The sequence below is a fragment of the Hyposmocoma kahamanoa genome, unplaced genomic scaffold, assembly GCF_003589595.1.
Source record: "Hyposmocoma kahamanoa isolate Upper Pololo Valley unplaced genomic scaffold, ASM358959v1 94, whole genome shotgun sequence".
In the NCBI taxonomy this organism is placed as follows: domain Eukaryota; kingdom Metazoa; phylum Arthropoda; class Insecta; order Lepidoptera; family Cosmopterigidae; genus Hyposmocoma; species Hyposmocoma kahamanoa.
In genome coordinates this window covers 8,870,525-8,897,362 of record NW_020654878.1, presented here as the reverse complement: position 1 = coordinate 8,897,362, position 26,838 = coordinate 8,870,525, and the positions used below count along the sequence as shown (strand labels likewise).

General features: G+C 36.1%; 1 protein-coding gene across 3 annotated transcripts in view; it reads left to right on the top strand.

Annotated features, from left to right (window-relative positions):
* LOC113237889 (homeotic protein antennapedia-like) overlaps positions 1–26,529 on the top strand; it is a 241,128-nt gene extending 214,599 nt beyond the window's left edge. For all 3 annotated transcript variants that reach the window (XM_026474598.1, XM_026474597.1, XM_026474599.1), the window contains 2 exons: positions 9,622–10,478; positions 24,760–26,529. In XM_026474598.1, coding sequence (XP_026330383.1) covers positions 9,815–10,478; positions 24,760–25,010 — 915 coding nt within the window. In that variant the 5' untranslated portion in view covers positions 9,622–9,814 and the 3' untranslated portion in view covers positions 25,011–26,529. The remainder of the gene's footprint in view (positions 1–9,621; positions 10,479–24,759) is intronic.
* The last annotated feature ends 309 nt before the right edge of the window (positions 26,530–26,838 follow it).

Genomic DNA, 26,838 nt, shown 5'->3' with positions numbered 1-26,838 from the left:
GCCAGAGCAGGAGGCGACCGGTTTTGGAACTACAATGAAATTCCTGTGTCAGAGACGCCTGCAGAGATACGGTGGGGGTCGAGAATCTATAATGTTATTGCGGACGTCCATTTGTGCAAGAGTGATAAGCCATAGTCTACCACGTAGCTAGATTTTAGTAACAGTAGAGCTCTACGTGAAATAGCTCTTCCTTCTGCCCGCGAAAGTACGGTCATCTTACCAAGCAGTAATATGAGCATTAGTACGTTCCAATTTTGAATCAGGAGCTGGAAATTACAGGGATATGGGACTTGTCAAGTTATGTCTCGAGATGACGGGCGCGGTGAAAACGTCCCTCAGATTTTTGCGATTTAAAAGCTCTGAGTGGAAATACAACTGCTACAGAAAGGCGTATCTCTTACCACCAGGCGCACGATTTGTTCATCCCTTGGTATAAAAAAAAGATTCTCTTTTGATTATCCATACTGCTTTCGAAGAGTTTTGTAAACCCTCATCAAACATCGGATTTTATCGTGATATTCTGAATTCGATTAACATTAAATGTTTACTACGTGTAAACACTTTGTTGCACTTTCATATCGACGTGTGCATGCCCTTTATAAGAAGTGCTAGTCAATTACATAGTCTTTTTATCACACGTAATTACACAGCAATTTAGAACTTATCACGTTTATTTACCTGGCAATAGAACCCTGAAACCGGTTCTGTTCTCCCTGTGCAATTATTTTTTACACAAATTAATATCCATTTCATTGAAGTTCAACACCTGTTAATAAAATTTATGAAATTAACATTAATGTTACATAATGAAGACACAATTAGGTGTTGTATTTACATTAGATTCAGTAGGTTACATTGTAGGTAGTATTTGCACACGACGATGTTTAGACAACTGTGTTAGTTGGTAGGAAATACGATTTTGTTCCTTTCTTTGATCATAACATGTGTCAATTTTATTTCCAGTCTATTTAATATCTTTGCTAAAGAATTGTGACTGAAAAATAATAATATTCTTAAAACAATTTTCTTTCAATGTTAAAAACCAACATACTCCACTAGAAACGTTCCTTCGTGGTATTGCTTTAGTTGAACAAATATTTTTTCTTACGACCTAAGTTCGTACATGTTTTACTTGTCTAAATACAGCATCATCATTATCAACCCATTTGTATGTCCCACTGCTGCACGGGTCTGCTCCCGACGCGTGATGGGGGTTTCACGTTTTCCGAGACTTGTGAACCTTCATCGACGGGCAGGTTTCGTCACGATGTTTTTCTTCACCGAAAAGCTCATGGTAAGTTTCAGCCCGGAGTCAAACTCACGGCCCCTGGTTGAGAGGCGGTATGTCTAACAATTAGATACCACGGCTCATTTAAGTACAGCATAATAACCAATTATTATAATCGATGGGTCCTATGTATAAGGGCCAAAGAGGCTTCCAAACTTTCAATCTGCCCCCGTAGCATAGCTACGCATGATAGTCGCGGTGCGCGCGAAAAAAACGAAAATAAGCGCGCGCTATTGGCTGTCTCAATCAGATCTAATTTAGATAGCCAATAGCGCACGCTAATTAAATTTTATCGCGCGCGTCGCGACTGTCATGCATTGCCATGCTACGGGGGCCGGTATATTTTCAAGATTTCCTTGTATTTCGAAGTTTCCTTGAATATGTTTGATTTTGTTTTAACGCTACCTTATAGATTATAATGAAATGAAGCATTTCCCACAAAAAAGTGAAAATAATCAAATTATTAGTTGGGCCCTTATATACCTAGGGCTTTCCGTTTTTAGGATATTGATGATATGGATATCACTAACATGTGGTTTCAACAAGACGGTCACACAGCCACCAAAACAATGACTTTATTGCAAACCAAATTTCCCGATCGCATAATTTCATTAAATTCAGCCGTTAAGTGGCCAGCTCGATCATGTGATTTAACACCGCTGGATTATTTTTTATGGGGTTATGTTAAAGACAGAGTCTATACGGAGCCAATCGAATCGATTGCAGCCTTAAAGCTCAAAATTCGTGAAGTGATTAACGAAATAACCCCACCATTTTATCAAAAAGTGATAAAAAACGTTGATGAAAGAATCGACATCTGTAAATGTGGTCGTAGTGGATATTTATTACATATAATTTTGTATTCATTATTGCCAAATCTTACTTTTTTTAATACATTAAAAATTTGAGTCATTGTCATCTACATTTGTTGTTTTATTTTGATTTACAAAACAAAGTTCTTGTTGACAAACCCTTTACTTAGGACCCATCAATATATATCTAGGTATACATGAGAAGGAAACAAACTTATTTTTTTAGCTTCTTCGAAACAAGAAAAACTTGACTTAGTACTTTCACAAAGAAAAATATAAATAGAAACACGTATTTCTGCCCACCCAAATAACAACATGTGTGGGCCAACAAATCAAAGGCAAGTCGATTATGAATAATTAAGTGCTTCGATTTCATTAATTATATTTATCATTTGACGTGTATAGATAGAGAGGACAGAATCCTTTGATGCTCGCAGGAATGTCGGCCATTTTGATTGCGTACCCGGTAATTGATTGCGCTGGCTTTGATTAACAGATTCCTCTACCTGTGGTTTACTGTACTTACCTAGCTGTAGCTATTTAGGGGTTACAAGTTCGTGGAATCTCGAGTATGGATTACTGGAATCGACTGGAGCTTGGTGAAACCTATGACTGTCCGTTCACCTTTGTTATGGTACCTACAAACACGTGTAATATTTACTTATATGAAACTGAATATAATGGGGTTTCTTTTGTTTTTGTTCACCTCAGAAAATATGTATCAGGTTTCAAATTCAAATTCTTCATTGCGTATCATGTTGTACATTTGTAGTTATTAAAATATTGTTATGAACCAATCATGAACCCTGCAAGGGCGCTGCAATGTTAAAAATTAAACTTAATTTATTTACATGAAAAAAAAATAAATAAAATTTGTCCATATTAAACTAAAATTAAAAATTAAATTGAATTACAAAATAATTAAATACAATAAAATTAGGCAAATGAAACATAATTATTATTGCAAAGATAAATAATACACTCAGAAAAAATACCTTCCATCTCGCCGGTTTTGAACCGGCGCCGGCGTCTTCAAGCATACCGTGCCAGACGCTATACCAACTAAGCAACGTAACGAACCAGCGGACCTCACGAATTTTTCTATGTGCTTGCGTCGTATCTTATCATTTGGTTTTTCAACGACTTTTTAGCCGTAGCGTCATTAATGAGAAATGAGAGAACTGTACTTTAATAACTTAAATGCTGGAATAAGGGCTTACTGTTAGCAAGTGAAAGGCTGCGGTCTCTGCCTACCCCGCTGGGAAAAGAGTGCGAAGCCGGCCAGACTGTCAATATTTTTAGATACGGTTTTGTAGAAAACTACACACTTTCCATTACCCACAAACCTATAGGTGTTCCATTGTTACGTCAATATTACGTTACAATAAATAAAATAGATATTTTAAAATAATATTCAATATTCAATGTTGACATTTCCACCTCTCGTCTCGTCATTACCTCCTGTGTTCTCTGGACATCATATCGTGTATAAAAATTTGTTACCGAAAATACCAATCCATTAAACTGAAAGATACATTGCTTCCTTCAACGTGTTGGCTTCGGATGAACGTCCTGAAGATGAAAAAGCGTTTTATACGTACATTTTTACATTTCGGATTTCACTTTCATTGGAGATTTATTTAAAAAGTAGGTATCTCATTTTCATTATTCACAATGACGACTAAGGAAAATATAACAGAGCTGTTGAATTAATTATAAATTTGCTTGCCTTGAACAATAAAGTACAATGCTTACGGGTAAATCAGAATGATATTTATAACTATATTAGGTATTGCTTTATATGTAAAAGACAAAGTCGCAACATATTCCAACGAACGTAAAAATTCATAGGAGATAAAAAAGAATTGTTTGTTTTTGTTTAGAATAAGTCGTTGCTCTAAAGGCGGAATTGTCACACGACACAAACACAAAGGCGTCATTAAAAATAATGAACCCAGGGTGAAAATTGCGTAACTTGTCTGATTAAATTTAGAAGTTGGGGTGGGTAATTAGCGCTACATCGCATTTCACTCAGAAGCGCGTTTAGCCAGCAGGATTTACTCAGGAGAGCCGTTATACTGTGTAGGGTTTTACGACGAAAAAATGTCGCTAAATTTCCAATTTGGTGTTTTAAAAAACCTAAAAAATTCGAAATTATTAAACTGTGAGTAATAAATAACAAACAATTAAAAAAAACAAAGGTGCTCCTTCTTTGTGGTTGTTTAAAAAAACAGTATTCTACAAAATTTTCTAAGTTTCTTAAACGTTTCCTAAATAATTATTAATACAAATATCGAACACAAAAGGAAAAATCATTCAATCCGGCTTTCATACATTTCTCACAGATGGCGCTACAGCAAAAAGTCGTAAAAAGAAAGATTAAAGATTCGTAAGATCTGCCGGTTAGTTCCGTAGCTTAGTTGGGAGAGCGTTAGCCACGGTGTGGTGTTTTTCTTTGTGTCCTTTATATTAATAATTATAACTACTTAGTGGAGTAATTTCACAAAAAATAATTTAAAAACATGAATAGTAAAATATCGTGATATGTATTCAATAAACATGTTTCCTAAAATATGTTGATTCAACGAACTAGTAACGTTTTGCAAAGACTTTAAAAAATTTAATACAGTAAACATATTATAAAAATGATCAACAATTAATATAAAACTTCTACTTATACATATAAAGTTAACTACAAACGAATGAGATCAGAAGAAACAGGAACTCTAATAAATGTGCGCGTACGTACTAATGGATGTTCCCATCGCGTCACCCTTTGAGATGTTCCGCTTGTGTATCGAAATTCGAAGTTACTTAGGTGGCCCTTGAAATCCTACTAATGGTTTCTTAGATTAAGAAACATAAAGACACTTTTACAATACACTTGGTACAATAAAGCTACTTGGGATCATCGTCAAAAGCGCATTTAAGTCATAAAAATAATACGGACCACATGAAACAAACTTTGTTTAAGCGACATTTATTAACTCTCATCTAAGCATAAAAAAGTTTTCGACTAATTTCCTTCGTAGAATCTTTGCCTCTCTTTGGCCTTATTACACCAAAGAGCGTAATAAGGCCAGAGAGAGGCGACATAATTCGGCAAATTTTATACGAATTGTAAAGTAATAAAGGAAATAACTTGAAATTTCTATCTTATAAACAAAATAAGAAGTAGGTATACTATTCGTACTGTTTAAGTATTTTAACTTAGCCATTATTTAAATGAAAAATATATAATAATCAAATAAATCAAATCAAATATCTTTATTTCGTGGTTAATCAAATTACGTTTGAAATCGTCACATCAATTAAAAAACCACTACTCCTTAGCAAGTCTAATCCACCCGAGAAGAATGATTTTTTTTTGTATCATGGCTATCATTTATTAGCTAGAAGTACACCATGCGTTCGTATCATCTATCGTTGATAATATCGATCATAATCGTTGACTGTATAATAAGCTTTTCTTATTAGTACATTTTTAAAATGAGCTTTGAACTTGTTTTTAGATAAATTTTGTAATTTTTTTGGAATTTTATTATAATAACGTATACAGTGCTCTACAAATCACGAACTAACTTTACGAAGTCTGAGCATAGGGGTCGCTAGTCTATTTTTGTTTCGAAGATTAAGGTTATGTATTTCACTGTTTTTTCGGAAATAATGCTACATTTTTACGAACATGCATTATATTTTCAAATATAAATTAACTATTTAAACCGTTCCCTTAAATGATTACAGCGTCCTAACTTATAAATTGCACGTACAGCTCTTTTTTGTAGCACAAATATAATATTTACGAACTGATTCTTTTTATCATTATTATGGAACTTGCTAACATGATAAATTGCATCCTTATTACATCGAAAATATAATATACGTTTGCGTTATCAAAATTATTTTACCTACAACTGTCTTACAAATATGAAACACACATTTACAAAATTTATAGCGTTATAAAAATTGTATTAACATTTAAATCTTACGCGAGTGAATCTGTATCATACTACTCTATGTTTCGATACCGTATTTATAAATCAAAACCACTTTGAGTTCTCACAATAGCTCTCTAATTGACAAATAGTGGAAATGATAAATACAGACGCCGAGAATTTTCCAAAAATACTTCCTTTGATCATCGTTTGATTAACAACACCCCTGTCGTACGCGAAATGTTATTAATTTTCTTTTTAATTTCGTCTCTAGTCTTCTATGTTGTCTTTTATATGTTCGCATATATTTCGGTTTGATTTATTTTATATTGAATCTAAAACATTGTTAGTGAACGTTCTTCAAATGGTTTTTACCATTTTGTAGAGTTTTTATGAGCGAAGTAACAAAGCCTTTCGTTTGACAAAGCGTACGGGCTGTAAGGTTTGATAAAGGTAACGTGCTGATAAAACGAGTAATGTTTGATATTGAATAATTTTATAGCTTTATAGATTCATATTCATTTTCAGTTGTTGTGTGTTGAACACAACACAGTGGTCAATCGTAACTGTGCTAAATTTTTAACGCAATTCGTGATTTTGTCAATTCCCGACTCTACCATTCTTATCTATTCTAACCAATGTACATAACTCCATTAGGTCCATTAAGTACATTATGAAAAACCATTCAAATTCATTCGATCGATGTATATATTGTCGCACCAGAGCAGACACCAGATGAGGAGGTTTCGGATTTGAGTCCCGATAGAGCTGATTTGAGATTTTTTTTATTGCTTCTGGCCTGGATATTCATTACCCTATACTTCATTTCATCCTCTCCTACAATTCGGTACTCATTTTTACACACGTTAAAAATATACGTAATATTTTAATAAGTAATAAAACGAATTTATTCAGAGTTTGAAGTAAGTGCATGAAATTAATGATAATTGATGAAATTAATAAATCTAATACAAATATGTTTAAAGACTATTTAATGTATATGTAGTTTGACGAGCAAATAAAAAACAACAACAGAAAAAGAAATCCGTTCACTCACGCTCAAACTAATATAACTAATTACATACGAACTTTACCAAGAAACCGTAACCTCTTGGGGCATGGGAACAAGCGAGTGACTCAGCTACAACCAGTTGTTAATAAATCAAAACGCTCTCCGTTATCAAATTATCAAAAGCACGTGAGATTGTTAATTTCCACGACGGTCAGCTTAAAGTTTTCGCTGATGCTTATCTCGGACGTAATTACAGGATATAACATTAGCTTGTTATGATTGTGACAGGAGATAAAAAATTTTACTAGGAGATTGTTAGAAGGCTTACTTAAGAATCAAGTAATTATGCGATATTGAACAAAGATTTTAGGTAAGTTTAAATCTTTAATATTAGGAAGTATTATAATCTTCAAATAAATGCTTGAAATTGGATGGAAAATAATACATGTCACCAAAAGTGGGTCCCTGTGAAAGACTTCGTCCAGGGAAGCATTACTATGTTCCGGTTTTGAAGAACGCTGATGAAATTATAGACACATGGGACTTGTCTACTCATGTCTCAGAGTGACGGTGCCCCTCAGATCTTTGCGGTTTACAGGTCTGAGTGGCACTGCTAATGGACAACTGTGTAGATTACCACTAGGCGCACGACATGTTCGTCCCGTCACTTGCTATCATAAAAAAGTTATAAATAATGATCAGCTGCTAAAGGGGTACCTCAAGGAGTACGCTTAGCCCGTAATTATTATTTATATATTACTAACTGAATGGTTGTACACACGCCAGCACATCAAGCTACACATTGACGTATCTTGTTTCATTGCAATGGAGGCGATTTTCGAACAAAAATGTGTAGTCTGATGTGCCGTTGTCCGTACAATATTTTTGTCGTTTGGTTGTTGTCAGTATAATACACAATCAATGTGTGTAAATGCCTATTGATGTGCACATTGCATATCGAACGTTTTCATTTAATACCGAACACAAGGCTTAAAAGGGTATTTTCCACTTCATAAATCAACTGTCATCTCTGTAGCTATACGGAGATCTAGTTGTCGGAATGCAAATGGAAATTGAAAATTAAAAAAATGCGAGGGTCGTCCCGCGTGGGGTGAAATCGTAAATTTAAATTGTCCATCCCTCAACATGCAAATTTTCCAGGGCTATAGGTATACGCCATTCAATTGTTCACGCATTCGGAGTTTCATTTCGAGAATTAATTGCAAAGTTGTTGTTTTGTTACTTTTGAGATTTGTTTTCGTACTTTGTTCTAAAGTGTGCTGTGGTTGTTTGAGTAGGAATTACAATAATTTTGATTCGCATTTGATATACACGATGTAAATATATGTGCAACCGTCTTTATGTGGTATATTAGATTTACATCCGTATTCACGTAGTCACAAGGTTGTACTTGTTATCGTTACATTTTTGAATTGTGTGGCGTAGCATTAAGTAGGCATTGTATCCTCTGTAACACAATAGACCAGCTTGGTGAAATAAGCTTAAACCTCGTCTTCAGAGAAATCCTATCCCTACTACGGGGTTTTCTCTGTAGACATTGATTTAATAGAGTAAGCTTTTTTAACAAGCTAATCTTATGTAAGATCAAATATGTAGTATCATCTGCAGAAGTACATTGTCTGGAGACTTGCCGCCATCATTAACTGTTGCTAATGAACCTTGAGCTTTGGGTTTTAAATAACTTGCGCCAGCCCCAAAGGGGCGGTACCGGCGCTATAACACAGATTTTTACCAAACATCAACTAAACAAACCATGAACAGAAAACAACGAAGTAACTTTGAAAAGATGTCCCTGAACTACGAGTAATAAGCATTAAACTACCAACAAGTGCAAAAACCATAATGATAACTAGTACGATCTTATCTAAACACAAAATTCTCAGTGTTTTATTCCTTTTAGCATCTCCGTAATTTTTTTTTGTACTACCTGGTAAATTCTAGTAGCCGTCGTATTAAGTATGCTATAAATTTTCTACTTTAGAACCAGTAGAACCAGATCTTATGATAACGTAGAGGTTTCGGTGCCGCTTGATCTTCAGTAAACAAATTAACGTCATTGTAAAGTTATGTCGTCGGCTCGCGGTGTAGTTGTCACTCATGCTCCATCAGCTGCTGGGAAATGTCGAGGATATGACGGCGGGTCAGCCACATGTTGACTTGAGACGTGACACTATTTCATCTCCCTGTCTCAGTTCTGAGGACCACTTTTCTGCAGCCAGACAAAGACAGAACTCGAACTTACTTACAAGAATGCCGTTTATTTGTCTGTGGCGAACGGGGGCCCATATCGCACACAGGTTGTCGCTAATAGGCGGTTTACTTGGAACATATGACATTTTATTACTTCGTGTGTGTCCCAACCTTAGGACACGTGTCAGTCTGTTTGCATCGACCGTCAGGTCGACGACGGAGCGCAATGATTCTCGCGATACTATTCTCGAGCCAAAACAAACATTCAATCCATCAAGGGCCCTCTCTTCTCTACACCTGACCATTCGAAAAATAATTTAATTATAGATCAATCGACTAAGTGCATTAACCTTTTCTTTTCAGATACGTCGAGGAACCGATGAGGAGACACCGTCCGTTGTCACTGCGTGAGACGCCAGTGAGATCGATCGCTGCCGTGTGGTGAATGGAATCCGAAGTGTTTGTGTGGTGATAGAACTGTGGTAGTGTCGGCCCCAGTGGCCGAGAATCTGCGACGGAAGATACGGACGCGAGCCACGCGGGCTGCGGGCCCGCGATGAGCGCCAACAATTGCGACAGTATGACATATTTTTCTAACGCATACATGCCGGATATGAGGAACGGAGGAGGCCATGAGCACCAGCAAGCTCACGCGCATTACGGCGCAGTGCCACAGCAAGGGCACGAGATGGAGGGTTGTGATCAGCAACTCAGGCCAGCACAGCATCATTACCCGGCGCAACCTGCGCCCGGAATGCCCTACCCTAGGTTTCCGCCTTATGACCGTTTGGGGTATTACCAACAAATGGATCAGAATGGTTACCGGCCTGATAGTCCGTCTCAAATGGCGCATAATATGGGTCCGAAGTCGGACGGGTATGGTCCGAATGGGCATCAACCACCGGCGCCTGCGGTTTACACGTCTTGCAAGCTACAAGCGGCGGCGGCGACGGCAGGAGGAGTCCCTGGGAGTCCTCCATTGGAGCAAGCACAGCAGATGCCGCACCATATGCACCCACAGCAGCACATGGTGCAGCATGGGGTGCCTGCTCATCAGCAGCACCTCATGTACCCAGTGGACGACATGCAGCATCAGACGCAGATGCCGCCCATGCACCAGCAGTCCATGCACTCGCAGCAACCACCTCCTCAACAGCCCCCGCCAAATACCAATGCGTCGCTGCCTAGTCCACTCTATCCCTGGATGCGGAGTCAATTTGGTAAGTTTAAACTTTTTCTTTACGTTTTGTATATTTTTTAAGTGTCAAGGCAATATCACAATGAAACTAGGGACAAAACTACACAATTAAAATTAGTAAGTCCAAACAAAAGTAAAACCAAATTCTTGACATATCAATACAATAAAATTTTGCACAATATAGACACAGGTAGCAAAAGCACGAAATTCGCAAAACACTTTCGCTCCACGTGCGCATTGATGTGAAACAATAAGTGCCAGAAACAATGCCCTTCCTTATGTTCCGGGATTATTTATGAGCCGAACGGGCATTCTAAAGGAATTTCACTTTTCATAAAATTTACAACTTGAGCACAAAGGAGCTCACCTTCTGTTTTGCTGACGCCGATGGTGAACAAAGCAGCTTCAAGTTGCGCTACCGTCTCCTACTATTTTTGAATTTGTCTCAGATCTAATTTATGGTCAAGTTATTTGAATGAGGGATTCTATTGTAAATGTCGAAGTAGTGCGACTTGGGCTTCTGTTGCTTCATTAAATGTTTAGTTTTAGTTGCATTTTTGTGCGACGCGGTTGCAAATTTTACGTCCAAAAATGTTTTTGCAGTGACAAAAAGTGTTGGGTGTAGTTATACTCGAAGCGTGAACAATGTATTTTAAATCAAAGAACATGACCTTCCATACGTAAGTAGAGTACAAAGATGCAAGGAATTAATCTTGATGACCCTCAATTGTGTCAAGTGAAGCGCAATGAACGAAATTGAACATTCAAGCGGTGACTGGACGAGGGCTTTTATTCATTAACTGCTCTTACAGATAAAGAAAATTCTTCTGAATTATAGATTTATAGCGTTAGTATGAAACATATTAATTTAACTAAATATTAATAATCTAGTTATAATAGTTTAGTTTGATTTTTAATGATAGGTAAAAAAAAATTGTCCAAAACTGAAATGTATAATGTTCAAGAAAAGGAGTTAAGTATAAATGCCATATATTTATTATTATATACAATCATCATCATCCGTTTATCGCAGTCCAGTGCTGGACTTAGGCCTCTCCCAATGCCATTTTTCTCGGTTCCCAGCTTGTCGCACCCATTTGCTGCCAGCAAACCCTTCGCAAATCGTCAGTCCATCTGGCCAGAGGGCGTCTTATACTACGTTTAAAATATTTTAAGAAATTGTTGTAAATAACATTTTTGAACGTATCAGTTTAGGAATTTTAGTTTCTAAACTATTTACATTTATTTTGTTACCATTACTTATAAACAAGCAGGCTGGAACAGTATCCGGCCAACAACGTACCAAGTTCTGGCGACTCCGACGAACCCATGTCATAACCCTTATCTAGCCCGGCCGATGCCAGATAAGATGTGCCAATTTTGACTTGGTCCCCCCACGGACTTGGCCGCATTGGTTAATTAATTCGCAACTTCGATACGCCACAGATCTTGATGAGGCAGAGATAGATTGTATGAGCTTTTTGATAAAGATAATTGAATATTACGCAAGTAAATTAAAACTAAAAATGTAAATATATTTTATTACAATAAATAGTGCTGAAATTTGCTATTGATGTAAATGATGTAGATAGTTTCAAAGTAGCATAATCATATCAATCAACACAAACCACTAGAACTTTTCAAACGAGCACACACCAATCAGAATATTTAGGGTATGAAAAATACGTTCCACTCGAATATACGGTAGCAAATAGTCGCACTTAAGGCTAAGTTCTCTTTAAACATCTTCTGTTATCTACTTGAAACCGTTCGATCATTAATTATCTTCAAATTTGGCTGCCATTTTGAAAAAAATCTACCAATAGGAGCCCGGATCTTGTTTTGTTTAGAAATAGAACACACTGTTCCGAAGCGAGCGCGTCATTAATCATATGGTGAACTGTATCGTACACCTACTCATTGATGTGTAGGCATTACTATTTATCTCATTTTATCCACCTTATATACTATTTACGATCCACGGATATACATGTTTTGTTACGATAGGTTGAAGTTAATGCAGAGACGATGTTTTATTAACGACAATATACGTTTTGTTCAACAGCAAAATTGTCTTGCTTTGATGAAATAGTCATGTTTTGTCATTAATTTTTTTTATTTGTGAGTAATCGCAGTGTTGTTTGCTTGTTCATAATATTATTGTGCTTTATAATACACTATTTAACGTTATGTAATATTTATCAATGTTGATGCAATGGAATCTGGTATTTCACAAAACATTTCCAGTTCAGCACGGTTTGACGTATAGCCCCACTGACTAACGGCATAGAAAGATAGACTTACCTAGTCCGAGAGGTAGGCCGCGATAAGTCGGCGAGAATCGAGGTGGAAATGGAAATATAATGGAATTCCCGCCTCTTGCCACCCCTCGCCCTCTCGCATACAATGCCGGATAGACGACTTGTTACATTTCATTGTTCAGTTATCAGCCCCGAGGCCTTTGTGAGAGCCCGATGATTGAATATGAGAATTTGTTTTGGTGCCTGCTTCTGATTTTCTCCGTTTACCACTGAAAGCCCGAATCGCTTTGTATTAAACGTAGTATACAATTGTAAATGAATGTGGGTTGGTGTTTGGGAGGGCAAGCTCCTTACGATTACTGAAATACCGCGAACGTTGTTCAACGCTTTTTTAACCTATAAAAGTATTAATTTCTTTGCATGGATTTTTAGGGCTAATCAGCTTTTAATTGAGAATCTAGTTTCACGAAACATTACAATATCTCGATACCTCCAATGAACACTATGCCACCTTTATTTTTGGTAATGTTCTGTTATTTTTGTAAACAGCCATATTTATTTATTAATATTATGCTTTACGAATTTTGTGAAAAAAAAAAGAAACAATTAAAGAATTTTATGAAAATAAAATAAAGAAACAAAAAACAAAATAAAAACAGAACAGGTCCAAAACTTAAGTTGACGTAGTGTTAATTGGAGGTATCGATCTGTTCTAAGTAAATGAAAATAGAACCTATGTCGAACGAACATCGAGTAAAAATATCTTTTTTTTTTATACACACGACACGCCTGTTCACAACAGTTGCAGTGCCACTCATAGCTTTAAATTACAATGATATGAGAGGCACTGCCACTGCGCCCGTCATCCTGAGATATAAATTGACAGGTCCTATGTGCCTGTAATTTCACCAGCACCCTTACCTTTCAAAACCGGAACACAGTAATGCTCACATTACAGCTTGGCCACAGAAATTGGTAAGGCAGTAAGTACTTCCCGGGACGAATTCTTTCACAAGGAATTCTACTGCTACTAAAATGTATAATAATAGTCTAAGTTGCAAAAAATATTATAGATAAAGTTGCACATCCATGAAATACTGACTTTATTAATCGCAATCGGAATTCAGTTTTCTTTTTATGTATCATCATCATCAATCCATTTATTCGTCCCACTACTGGTTGCGGGTCTCAATTAAGGTGAGGCTTTTAGGATTAGTCCGCTATGCTGACCCAATGCGGGTTGGGGACTTCACGGGTTTTCCGAGTGTTGCAAACCTTCTTCGACGTGTAGTTTTACAACTTGTGTTTTATTACTTGTAGTAGTAGTTACGAGGCTTTCCTCCATCGAAATGCTCAAGGTAAATTTCAGATTAAATTTTGCACATAAATTTCGATTTTTTTTTCTATGGTCTGCTATATACATATTTATTACCAGCAAATCTCTCAAATCAAAAAGTAATCTATTTCTTTATACTCAATTTGTAGCATTGAACACGAAGATAAACATATAATGTAACAGTTTCTTGAAGGTTTGCCCCTCATACCCCACAATCGCATTAAATGCCTACTATCCAGTCAGGGTGGGAAGTCGATAGTCCCATTGTTACGATTCTATTCTTTCACCTCTCTGATCGAATGCCGATTTTCTTCCCGACAAAGATAGAAATGCGATAAATGCATCTTTAGATTGGAGTTCCTCTTTCTCACTTAGTAGGTAAGTGTGGGTTGATTTTGAAGTTAATTCTTATGGGTACCTAGATACTAAATTTGTAAATTCCTTTGTAAAAGCCTATGGTTTTTGAGTTACTTACTTTCACTTGCTTGCATTATCAATGATTATGATTGAAATTACTTTAGTTACTTCCGTAGTATAATGCCCTACGGGATTCTCATGTGGGGTCGAGCGGCAGATATACAAATCATATTTGTGTTGGAAAAACGTGCGATTCGTTCTGTGTACCTTTTAGATTCTCGGGTTTCTCTCAGAGACAAGTTTAAGGAGACTAGTATCATGACTGTGGCATCACAGTACATTTACTCAAATATTTTGTATGCCCGTAAAAATGTAAATAATTTCATTAAGAATGAAGATATTCATAATATTAACCTTAGAACTAAGTCCAACCTCCATGGTACCACGATTTAATTTAACCTGGTAAACCTGGTGATTCTTTTATGGGGAACTGAAAACAAGTTTACAATAAGATTCCGGCGCATATACTAAGATTACCATTTTTTAAGTTTAAAACTTACATTAAAAGTATTTTAATACAAAAGTCGTATTACAAAATTGTAGGCTACTTGTTAGATAAAGATGTATGAAAAGGCAACATGAGTGTAGATTCCACACAAATATGATTCAAAATGTATTCTATAGCATTTAAGTTTATTTGAAAAGAGCAATCCTTAAACTTTCTTGCTCGTTTTTCTCAGGGAAGTCGACAGAGTGAACAAGCAGTAGCTTAATAAATTACGTTTTCAAGTGTAAAAATTTTACCTATGGAATAAATGTTTATATGTTTTTGCAAATTATTAAATATTACAAGTGAATTGTTAATCTCCTAAAACTAATTTCCTGGTCTCATAATTAACTCAATAAAAAAATTACGACGTTTGCAATTACACATTAATTTGTCGTCACGGTCCTTGCTCATCAAGTCCTAAACAAAGTTACCCTAAAGTTGTGGTATAAAAATAATTCCGTTCTCTTTAAATTTTTCTCGTACCTAAAGCAAACTGTATTCCCAACTTCCCCTTGTATTTACACGTGCTATTATTTGCATAAAGATTTTTTTATCCTTCGAGGGGTGGAGTGACAGATAAAAATACATTTCTAATTCTGTTCGGTGGCAACTTTCCGGTTTTGCCGGCAGTACACGGACATTGACGAATGGCGTTTTTGTCAGAATGATATTATTTTTCAGGTTTGTTTCTACATTAGGGTAAGGTGTGTTGTTGAAAGGGAAATGTTTAAGTCGATTTAAAGTTCGTACTTACAATACTTTTGTGCTGTTAAACTGGATGGATAGTTTTTTTTAATGCTCGATAATTAACTATACTTTTCAACCTCAAAATGTTGTTTTTTTCTTGTAGATACTTTAGAAAATTTTACTTGCAACATTCTACGCCTCTGTCGTAAGTCCGCCTAGAAATCTGATCGTAACTTGAGAAGAACTTGACGTTACTTATTAGTTCTGGCCATCATTGACAGGTGGCGCTGATTTGAATTTGTGTACAATTTAAAAAAAATAAAATTATTGTTGTTTTAAGTACTTATTAGACACTTGTAACTTTAATTCTTGTAACAAAGTACAACGATGTTTTTGTACAGACCGAATTAGTAACATCCTTCCGTACGTCGGTATATTTAATTGCAAAAAAATGTCCTCGTTTACCAAACTAGATAGGTACATGGGCACGACCCTACAGAATTACATCAGGCAAAAAAACAACGGCAACAAAAAGTAGAGGCCTTATTAAAAAACCATTACCATATTATAATTACGTACACCTACATACACATACACCAATCACATTAATATACGTCTGACACACTCGCGCATTGAAGAGATTATGTTTACGAAAAACGCACACATTGATGGACTGTTGATTGTATAAGTTTTCAATGTGTGGTCATACTGGGTTACCAGATGAGTGGAATTTGGCTGCCTTAGAAAAAATTTGTTTTTAGTGAAAATGTTTCCATTGTGAACACATTTATATTGTTTTTTTAATTAATAGATTTCATCATAAATTAATTTTAAATAGTCAAACATTTGTTTTCAAATGCTCTTTATTTGGCTCACATTCCTAAATAGAATTACCTACCCAGCACAAGTAATGCTATAGTACTGAATCAGCTACACAATCAAAACAGAACATGCTGACTATGCAGTTATTAATTTCTATTAAAATACTGCATTTTCCTTTAAGAATTACAATGAAAACGTTGCTTTCGATGTACCTTAAGGTTTCATAAAGAAATAAGCCTGACTGCTTGTTTGGAGAAACGATGTGCATACAGTGTAAAATTCTGAATAAACTTTCGCATTCCAGTTACTTTACAGTTCCGAGAACTGTACCAAATATTCCATTCAACTTCTCTTAAACTTAGTATAAGTACCAGTATGTATAACAAGGAGGACTTTATGGACTCTTGGAACTTTGCCTAACTTCGGACCAATAATTTCCCCAAACTACGGACTTTTACTTCTGAAGAAAGTTGGGTTCAATTAACTGGCAACATTCTCAGAAACCACTTGTCTCTTTTCAACTTATATTTTCTATCCCTTTCTCACTCGAAGTTCGGTTAGCTTGCTCCACATTAATTAAACGTCGGGATAGAACGCCAATCAAACTTTGACCGCCGCCGCTAAGCCGATGAAGCCGAACTTATTATGTGGTATTAAAATTCCATTTTCAGACCACCGACCATTTCAAATTGAAATGGATAGTGAAGGTATGGAATAATAACAGGTAATTCAGTAAATGAGTCATTTATGGTAAACAAAGCCTCGTAAAACACCACTTACATCTCTATGTCCTTAATAAGGCCGCACGAAGAAGCAAATTATAGCACTATTGAAATTGAATTCTATCATCGCTCGAAACTCATTAATGTGATATTAAACTGACTTGAATCATTAGGCAAGCACAAAAAGCATCGCATCACACGATGTGTGCACATGTGCGAGTAGACGTCACATAAATCATAAGTGTATCTTTATACTTGTGCTTGTAGATGTAGGGAGTAGCCACGTCGATAGAAGAGCGGAAAAAAGCCCCCCGTTTCCTGCCCGGGGATCACACATGACCGGCCTGTCTATCTGCCAGACCCGTGTCAAATATTCTCTGGAGCGGAGACCGCCCCCTCCCGGCTTTTGGGGGCAGGGGAGCCCCCTGGGGCACGCTGTCCCGCGGCGAAGCTCATCTTGGAGCTCTAATGCGTTTCGCGCTCCGCATTATGTTTGAGATGAATTTTTAGGTACCCGGGGGTCGCTACTCGTTTTTATTTGCTTTAGTTTCATGATTATATCAAGACAGCCAAAGAATAAAGTTGGATATCAACGCGAACGTTTCATGATTGAATATTTTCTTTTTCATTAAGATTTTCGCTTACACGGCGTTGAAAAATCACCCTCGCATCTTTCATAACTTTTCACTTCGTGATCCAACGCAATTACTCACTTTCTATCGCCTTCTCAAATATTCATTCGTGCTTTTCCTGCTGCAAATTATAGTAATGGTTCGAACAAAACTGGTAATTAGCCGCCTACGTGAGGGTGGGTAGTAATTTTTTTAAAAGTTACGCCCGATTCTATTCAATTTTTTCGTGTTTCGACGAAGTTGATGGGTTTTAATAATTGATTGTTTCAATTTCTTAAATGTGTCATTATATCAACTAATCGTTCTCACTAGTCACGAAAAGACAATTTTCCTATTAGACTCTCTCTACATGCCGTCTTTAAAATAATACATAATATATGTATCAAATTTATAAGTAGAAGAGTCTTAGGTTGCTTGTGCGGCAGATACACCTGGAGGCTGAAAGTTGTTATGCAGCTAATTGTACGGGAGCTGAACACGGGTAGGTTCAAGCCGGGGTAGGATGTCGCGTCGACAGGCGGGTCGGGCCGCAACAAAGCTTCGCGTCCTAACAAAGACGTCACCGGCCGTGCCAGCGACGCGGAGTTATGGCACCCATTGTGCACAACAATACCCAACAAACGAGTTTGTATAAGCTATTAGGTACGCGCATTAATATATATTTTTTGTTCGCCCGAAAATTTAGCATTCCATTACGAGGGAGAGAAATGAAACGCCCGCCGCATGAATTATATTAAAATATATTTGAATATTTCATTTGACACCTTTTTTGCTGGCGAAATTTCGTTCAATCCCCGCTCTGTGGGTTTGCGTAATTTTTAGCGTACACCAAAGCGGAATTTTTGGTGAATAACATTCCATTTCGGATGCGGAACACGACGGGAATCAGCGTCAACAGCAACACTGACTGATGGCTCTCTGCGCTTTACGTGTACAATTCTTTTTTTGCAGCTACTATGATCACTTTGAAACTTTATATATGTATATAATAAATTAAAGTTAAAATAAACAGATATTCTTTCAAGACCTATTACGTCTACAACTTTGTCTAATACGCAATAAAGTCTGATTTGTATAATAACTTTTTGTACGTATACGTAACAACAAAAAGTCATTAGTGTTACACATAGAGAATGTAACTTTAGTTATATACAGACGTCCGCCCAGACTACGCAATGATTAATGAATATCAGAGCTTGAAAGGCCGCCATGTTTTTTCTTTTTTATTTTCGGTTAGTTCCGTTCACCGGCTTTCCCTCAAAGGTCATGTTAAAGGTACAAGTAAGATAGCCATCGGGTAATATTTCAATTCTTATTCAGAAAAATTCGCACATTAAAATGGTTGCCTCTACGGACCACCCGTTTTATGAAGTGTTAATTTTATATATTCTGTTCATAATTAGTTGTAGGTTGTACTTACGACCTCTCTTTAATAGTGCAATAACCGTTAACACAAATGTAATTTAATTTGTAATTTTGTGTTCTAGCTAATTGCTGTTTTATTACTAGAGTACATATTACTGTTTACATTAATCTTACAAAATAAATTGGTACTTAAAGGCTTTATATTATTTAACAGAGCATGTTTGCGTTACTGAGCCTGCTTTTATGGTCATGGTTCATTATAATTATGAGTATTGTAGTAATTTCCAAGAACTTTACCTTTATCAATTTTATTTTTAAATGTTATATATTTATCTGTAATACCAATGTATGTGTAATGTCCATCAGTATTATCTGCAGTGTAAGTCATTAATCATGTATAAGACCCCGTAATTATTGCTTCGCGTGTGTCATTCTTTGTTTCGCAGACATGGACGTTATCAATGTTTTACCTACAAACTGTTTCATGTTATTTGAGCCTTTTTTGACATTGGCTAAAATATTCTTTTCAGTCATTCATATAGTGCTTTTGTCTTTAATAATTGTAAATAGAAATATGATATCGGCTAATCGATTACCTGCTTTTCGTTTCGTTTCGGCGGTATATCCATTTTGATAGAACAATAAATAAGATTCGATATTTTCGAAGATTTTTCAATTTCATTTTGTGTTAGGAAGGCTCGAAAAGTGTGTAAGGAGTAAAAATTGATAAATTGATGAGCATAGTGTCCATCAAAATTTGATGAATTACTGTTTTCATCGTTACATCAATATTATTACATAAAGAATTTTATGTAATATTAATTTATTACATAAAGATGATACAGAGCCTATCTGTATCATCTTCTCAATGTAAGCAATCAAGTCCTGTAGTTTATTTTTGTGTAATTGCAATATCAATTAAACTTATTAAGTAGTGATCTTCAATGCCGACCCATCGTCGGCAACTAGCAATTTTATTTACGACGTGTAAGCGTTTAAGAGAAATTGCATTAATCTGAATACCCGTTTGATATCATGTACGATGTTGCAATACACTGAGTGGTCTCTTCGAGGTATAACATCTCAACACAATAAAAGAGGCAAAGTGTTTTGAACTCAATCCCGCTGTATAAAGGCACGATTCGCACATTGTTTATCCTAAAATATATGACGATCGGTCCACGATAAAGCGTATGAAATTGTAGGACATGAATTATGGATTGTCGATATCGCTTCAAGCTGTTGCTGTATTTTTTTCGTATTTCTCCGGCGCAATACCGCAACGAATTAAATTAAAAGCTCTTTTCACTTGTCATCCCTTGATGAATTTGGTATTTAGGTTTCCGCTCCGGTACGTGTTATTATTTTTATGCTCCTGCTTCTGCGGTGTGGTATATGCGCAAGAATAATGTACGCATAACATTTCATTTGTTTTGGTTGCTTAAATTTATTGGAGTTTATGTTTCGTGCTTGATGCTTTTCCGTTCTTGAGAACTTTATCATGAAGTGAAATTCTAAAGAAAATTCATGAACGTCAAAGCTGACCGATTACAGATTATCGCAACTTTTTTCGACCCCTTTACCTTTCGTGTTCCATAGGGGCCACTATCGTGTAGGTAATCAGTACAAATGCGATCCGAGATAGTAACACCGCACCTGGTCAATATTTTAGCACGCACTCTATCCAGATAAATGTAACCCGACCTAAAGGTCTTGGGAAGATTAGTTTGAAAGCAATTCTTGTGTGTACTACAATTGCAATACCTTGGCGATTTCTGTATCGATAGGGAATAGTTGAAAATGATTATCGATCGATACTTTCTGTTCAAGATCGGTTATTGTTAATTATTAAAAGACCATTACCAAGAATACACTCATTTTCTTGATAGTCTTGTGAAGTCCCTAGATAGATCATCACTATTCGAACTTACGATCTGCTCAACTCTTTGAAAGGCTTTTGATTGTGAATGAACAGAACTGCCCTCAGGGTCGAGTGTTGAATTCCACAAAAGTTAGTTTTCACGCATGTCCACGTTCTGACCGTCGTCGTGAAAGTAAGCCGGGCCCCGATTTTGAGCTCCCCGACCGACGATGATTTATGATTGCCCGACGACACATGCAGCGCTGCGCTTCTAAAGCTGCGATTTCGTTTAGCACACAAGCGGTTTCCACGCTGCAACGGTAGTTTGTACATAATGAAATAAGTACATAAGTACTTGAAAATGGTATCACAACTTCGGACTGATTAGCTTGATAATTTCTTCTGTGCTATCTTGTAGTATACGCGCTCATTGTTGATTCAAGTTGACGCGCTCAACATAAATGTCTTAATAAACAAGATGCGCAATTCAAACACAAATAGCGTTTGATATTACTGCTGTAATAGCAACACAACTAAACTAAGAAGTGTCACTTCACGGTCGGCTGGGGACATCTACCCGTCTCCCAGACTTGCACGCTTAATGCTTATTACGTACGGTTTAAATCTGACGTCGGGATCATGTTTTATGCATCTGAGTGCGCGATGAAACCGCTAGTGTAATATATAAAGCCCTCTGGGAAGGGGATTTTATGAGCTATACGACTTGTTTCGGAACATTTTTGGCTGTTGAAGAATGTACTTAGTATCGTGTATAACTGAGACAGGCTGAGTTAGAAGAAAATGTGGAGATCTTAGCTTTTACAGGATTGTGCTTTATTGAAATACAGTGTAATAATCTACTCAACCTATCGGTTAACATTTCATAAATAAACTATTATCAGATAGAAAGATAAACGTTTTCTTAAATCTTCAAGTAGCAGTGGAGATTCGTATGAAAGAGTTCGTCCAGTGAAGTACTGCCATCTTACCTATTTCGGCCGCCAAGTAGTAATGTGAGTACTACTGCGTTCCGGTTCTGAAGGGTAAGGGTACTTGTGAAATGAGAGGCACATGGGTATAGAGATCTTTACGATTTTTAAGCTCTGAGTTACACTGCAACTGTTAGTGACAGGCATGTCACTTAACACCAGACGCACGACTTGTTCGTCCCGTCACTTGATAGTATAAAAAAATATTTTAAAGAACAACTGAATTGAGTAAAATGGACTTTAAAAAAGTTGTACTCTTTTGGTTGGATTCATTCAGCAAAAGTCCATCGAACAATAACATCTGCATTCTTGAATGCGACCCAAAACCCGCTGCGGGCCACGATGAGGCTGTTATCAATTTCCCGAGCAACAAGTGGGCGATAATTTTGAATCCGTTGCTGCATAGACCCGTTTGTAGGCACTAAGCATTGCAAGCCTTCACATTTTTGTTTCGTTTACTCGCAAACTATTGCTCATGTTGAGAATGTTTTATTGTTTTGCTAGATTTACAACTTTGTATTTACCCATTTTTTTTTTAGTTAGAATAAATATAATGATCTAGCAGATAAATCAAGATGTATAGGCATTTTTTTATATAATTTGAGCTAAACGGCAAATTCAAGCTAAACGGCACGCCTACCATGACAGTTGTAGTGCCACTCAGAGCTTTAAATCGCAAAGATCTGAAAAGACATAAGTTGTTAAATAAACTCAACTGCCTCCGTGGCCAAATGGTTACCATATTGGTCTGCCACGCAGAGGTCCCGGGTTCGATTCCCCGACCAGGGGAAATATTTGTACGGCCTATATTTATTTCTTTTGTGAGATTGGGTGTAATTTGTGGTTGTCCATGGCACCCGCGACACAGGTTTTACCCCCTAATGCTGGGCTATGAATGTGTGTAAAAATGCATGTGCCTGTAATTTCACCACCATTCTTTAGGTGCCCTTCAAACCCGGTACGCAGTAATGCTCACGTTACTGCTTGGCGGAAGAAATAGGTAAGGGTGGCAGTACTTCCTTAGACGAACTAATAAAATAATAATAAAAAAATGGAGCTAGTAGAGCTCTAAAAAGAAGATTGTTTAGCTGTTATATGTAAAGTATGTTTATTACATGTGTGCACTTTATTTTACGTTATCTTGTCCGAATTAACCAAGGGATAAATCCACGAGAATGATTTACTCAACAACTAATTACTCAAGTCAAAGCACGATGTGACTAACCTATCATCTAGCACTTGTTTTTGTTCCAAACCAGCATTTCTGGGAAGCAGTGTAGGGTGTTGTCATTCGCAAAGTACCTAATCCCCAGGTTTCATATGAGAATTTCTACGAACTTCGCGTGTTTGTCTTGTTGCAAGTCGTTTTGCGTGTTTAAGTTGAAACGAAAATAATGAACCAAGTTTGTTTTTATTCAAGTCCCGAAGCAGGTTTTTTTTAGTTATGCCAGAAATGTCATCTACTTTCATATCGCGTAATTGGCAATGTACGAGAAAACGATATAGTTTATGATACATACATTGCATTGCCTAAAATATGTTTTGTATGTTTTTTATTTGTAATAAATGAAATGTAATTTGTAATTATATTTCAAATATACCTATATATATTTTACTTTCAATATATTCATTGGCCATTGCAATAGTCCTAATTATCTATTATCAATTCTGTAGGTATACCTGATTTTGATTGCTTTTGAAATGATAATTTATTGTCAAATTCGTATAAAAGACAATTCACTAGTCTAGACTTCATATATCAAAGCTAATCAGAAGGATTCGACCTGTTAAATTGAAGCCACCCTACAACCGACTCTCATCATTCTAATCGTCTCATGTGTCGCGATATGATCTACTGGTCCCTTTAAATCAAGTAATAAGAGACGTGCAGTTCGCTTCAAGATTGTCTTTTTTTTTAATTCAAACAAATTACAGATCAGGGCACCTTCTAAACCGTGTATAATAGGCTTCGCATCTTCCTCGAAGAATAATGATTACAAAATGAAAAAGCCTCACGGCGTCTTAAATTATTTTAATTGGCTTCGGTAGCGGTTTGGACCGCTTCACTGACAAACACATGCACGATCCCATTTTATGACATACTCGTATAATATTGCACACAAGCGTAGTTGGTTTTAAAGTTCAGGATTAACAAATAATTATTCTAAAAACGTGCTCAGTACTAAAACATAGTAAATGCGTACATGTTTACACTGTAGGTACTCTAGTATGCTCAAAGCGGAGGCGTGAGTTGAGCGACTTTCTTGATGTTGACTGATTACAGCAAATGGGTACGACGTTGTAATGAGGTCAAATACCTCAGCTAGTTTACAACCTCACTATATGTCAAACTATGTTCAAGATTTTGAACCTATCTTATATTACAAGCGCTCATAATCAGTTCCAATTACCGTTCTTTAAGTTATTGTTGCCACGTCTTCAAGCACTATGTATTCCATAAAACTTAGTTAACTCCTCGACAGGCAAGAGAAATATCCAACAAGCAAAAACAATTAACAAATTGATAAGCTCAAAACAATTTTCAATTAACTCCGCCGGGAGTGTTCGCCGTTTACAAATAACCACCATTTATCAGAAATGCCTATGCAGTTTTTAACGTCTGACACCGACCAGGGCTGCCTCGGGTCCACTAAATTAAAACTAGTGTTTTTCGTTTTTAATTTTCATTTAGAATTAACATGTGCCGTTGTTTCATTTCAGAGAGGAAGCGAGGTCGGCAAACCTACACCCGGTACCAGACGCTCGAGCTAGAGAAGGAGTTCCACTTCAACCGGTACCTGACGCGGAGGAGACGGATTGAGATCGCACACGCGCTCTGCCTGACGGAGAGACAGATAAAGATCTGGTTCCAAAACCGGCGCATGAAGTGGAAGAAGGAGAACAAGACCAAAGGCGAGCCTGGGTCCGGCGACGAGCCGGACAACATGAGTCCGCCCACCTCGCCACAATAAAGGCCTCCTTTAGCTTAGTTCATGCGGTCCAGGTGATGGATCGATCGTTTTCAGATTTCAACCATCCATTCCAAAAGAGGTTTAGGTCCATTAGGTTTCTAATGTTGAATTTTCCGTTCAATCGCTTCATGAAATGGTAAATCTGAAACGACCAATCTTGAGGCCGAAGTTACTAGAACAGTTTAATTTGTATAAATTGTATGTTGGACTTTTCATGATAATATTACATTATAACTAATACGTAACTTAGTGATTTCGCATAAAGAGTAATGAGAGTGTGATGAAGAGATTTTTACAGTTGTTAAGTATAAATTAATTTATAGAACAATCTCAATACCAATAATTACCAAAAACGCAGTGTATATATGGTAGTAAACTGCATCGTCATTGAGATGACGTGATTATAGTTGGATAATTTTCATTTTGGTTTGAAATTTATTCATTCATTTGGAATATTGGTTGTACTTATAAATTTTTCACAAAGTGCTACAAAAGCCTCGCGTACTATTTTTTTTTTTCATAATACTACCCAAATTTCAAAAAATCTTGTCTGCTTCTAAATGTTTGTTTTCACTTTTTTAAATACATGTAAATCGGTCAAACTATTGCTGAAAAACACTTGGTGAAAAATTTCAAAAAGTTTTTCAATAATTTTGTATCACAAAACCATAAGGACCTCTTATATTTAACCATTGATAAGAAGGCAATTAATATCGATATTGTTATTATTTAATATATTTGATGTTTTATTTCTTGTAAGCTATCAAAACGCTATTCTGTAAATACATACATGCAAGATAATTTTTAGAATTTATTATGTACAATTGTTTTAGTGTGAATAATATTAATGAGATTAATTTTGAAACAACGATCATTTCGCTACTTGAGTTCATGCATCGCTGTGTGTTTTAGTTTGAATCTTCTCTGGTTTCAACTTTACTCTGATTTCGTAATTTTGGGAAGGCCAGTTAATACAAGTGCAATGTATACGATTTTTCGATGACTCATATACGTAATTATTACTGATATTAAACGTCATAGGAAATCTATTATTATTGTAAAATGTTACGAAAGTAAAGCTTATAATTTAGACGAAGACATTTAATGTAAACATAAATATTCTTTGATGAAATTTCTATTTCATGGACAAATTGATGTTGTGCCATTCGATGGAGAGAAATCTAAAGACATCTCGGATTTGATGCATGTGGATTGCTAATTTAATGAATGGAATAAAGTTACCTTCAGTTTTGTATAAGGCAGAGGAACTTATTTATCTGTCTTATTTGAATCTTCTAAGGAATGTTTGTAGAGATACAAGGTTACGTGTACACAGTATACCAAAGTTAGGAGATATACTACTGGTTGTTCAATGTTTGTAAGGAAGCTTCTTACTAGACGTTCAAAAATCATGTCATCATTCGGTGTTTCTTATACAAGTCTCTACGAGACATTTTATGAAAAGGTATTTTTATAAAATCATTGCCTATGAAAACCAATATACGTAAAAAAATATCGAATGTAATATATTTACTCGTAACGCATTCATTAGTTTTACGAATAATGTTAAAATTGGAGTGAAATTTGATATGTTGATAAACGTCAGGATCCAAGTTATACGTTTTCGTAATAATGTAAACTACTTGTATAAATTAATTTTTCACGTAGATTGTAACTAGTGAATGTTTTTAAGAAATCAGTGAGCCGGTTTCATTTTATACATATATTTTTTTATTTTGTGCTGTGTTCGTTAAGTAAAATGTAAAGTGTAATAATTGTAAATTGACGATATTATTATTCAATATTTATTTATTGATTCGCTTAAATA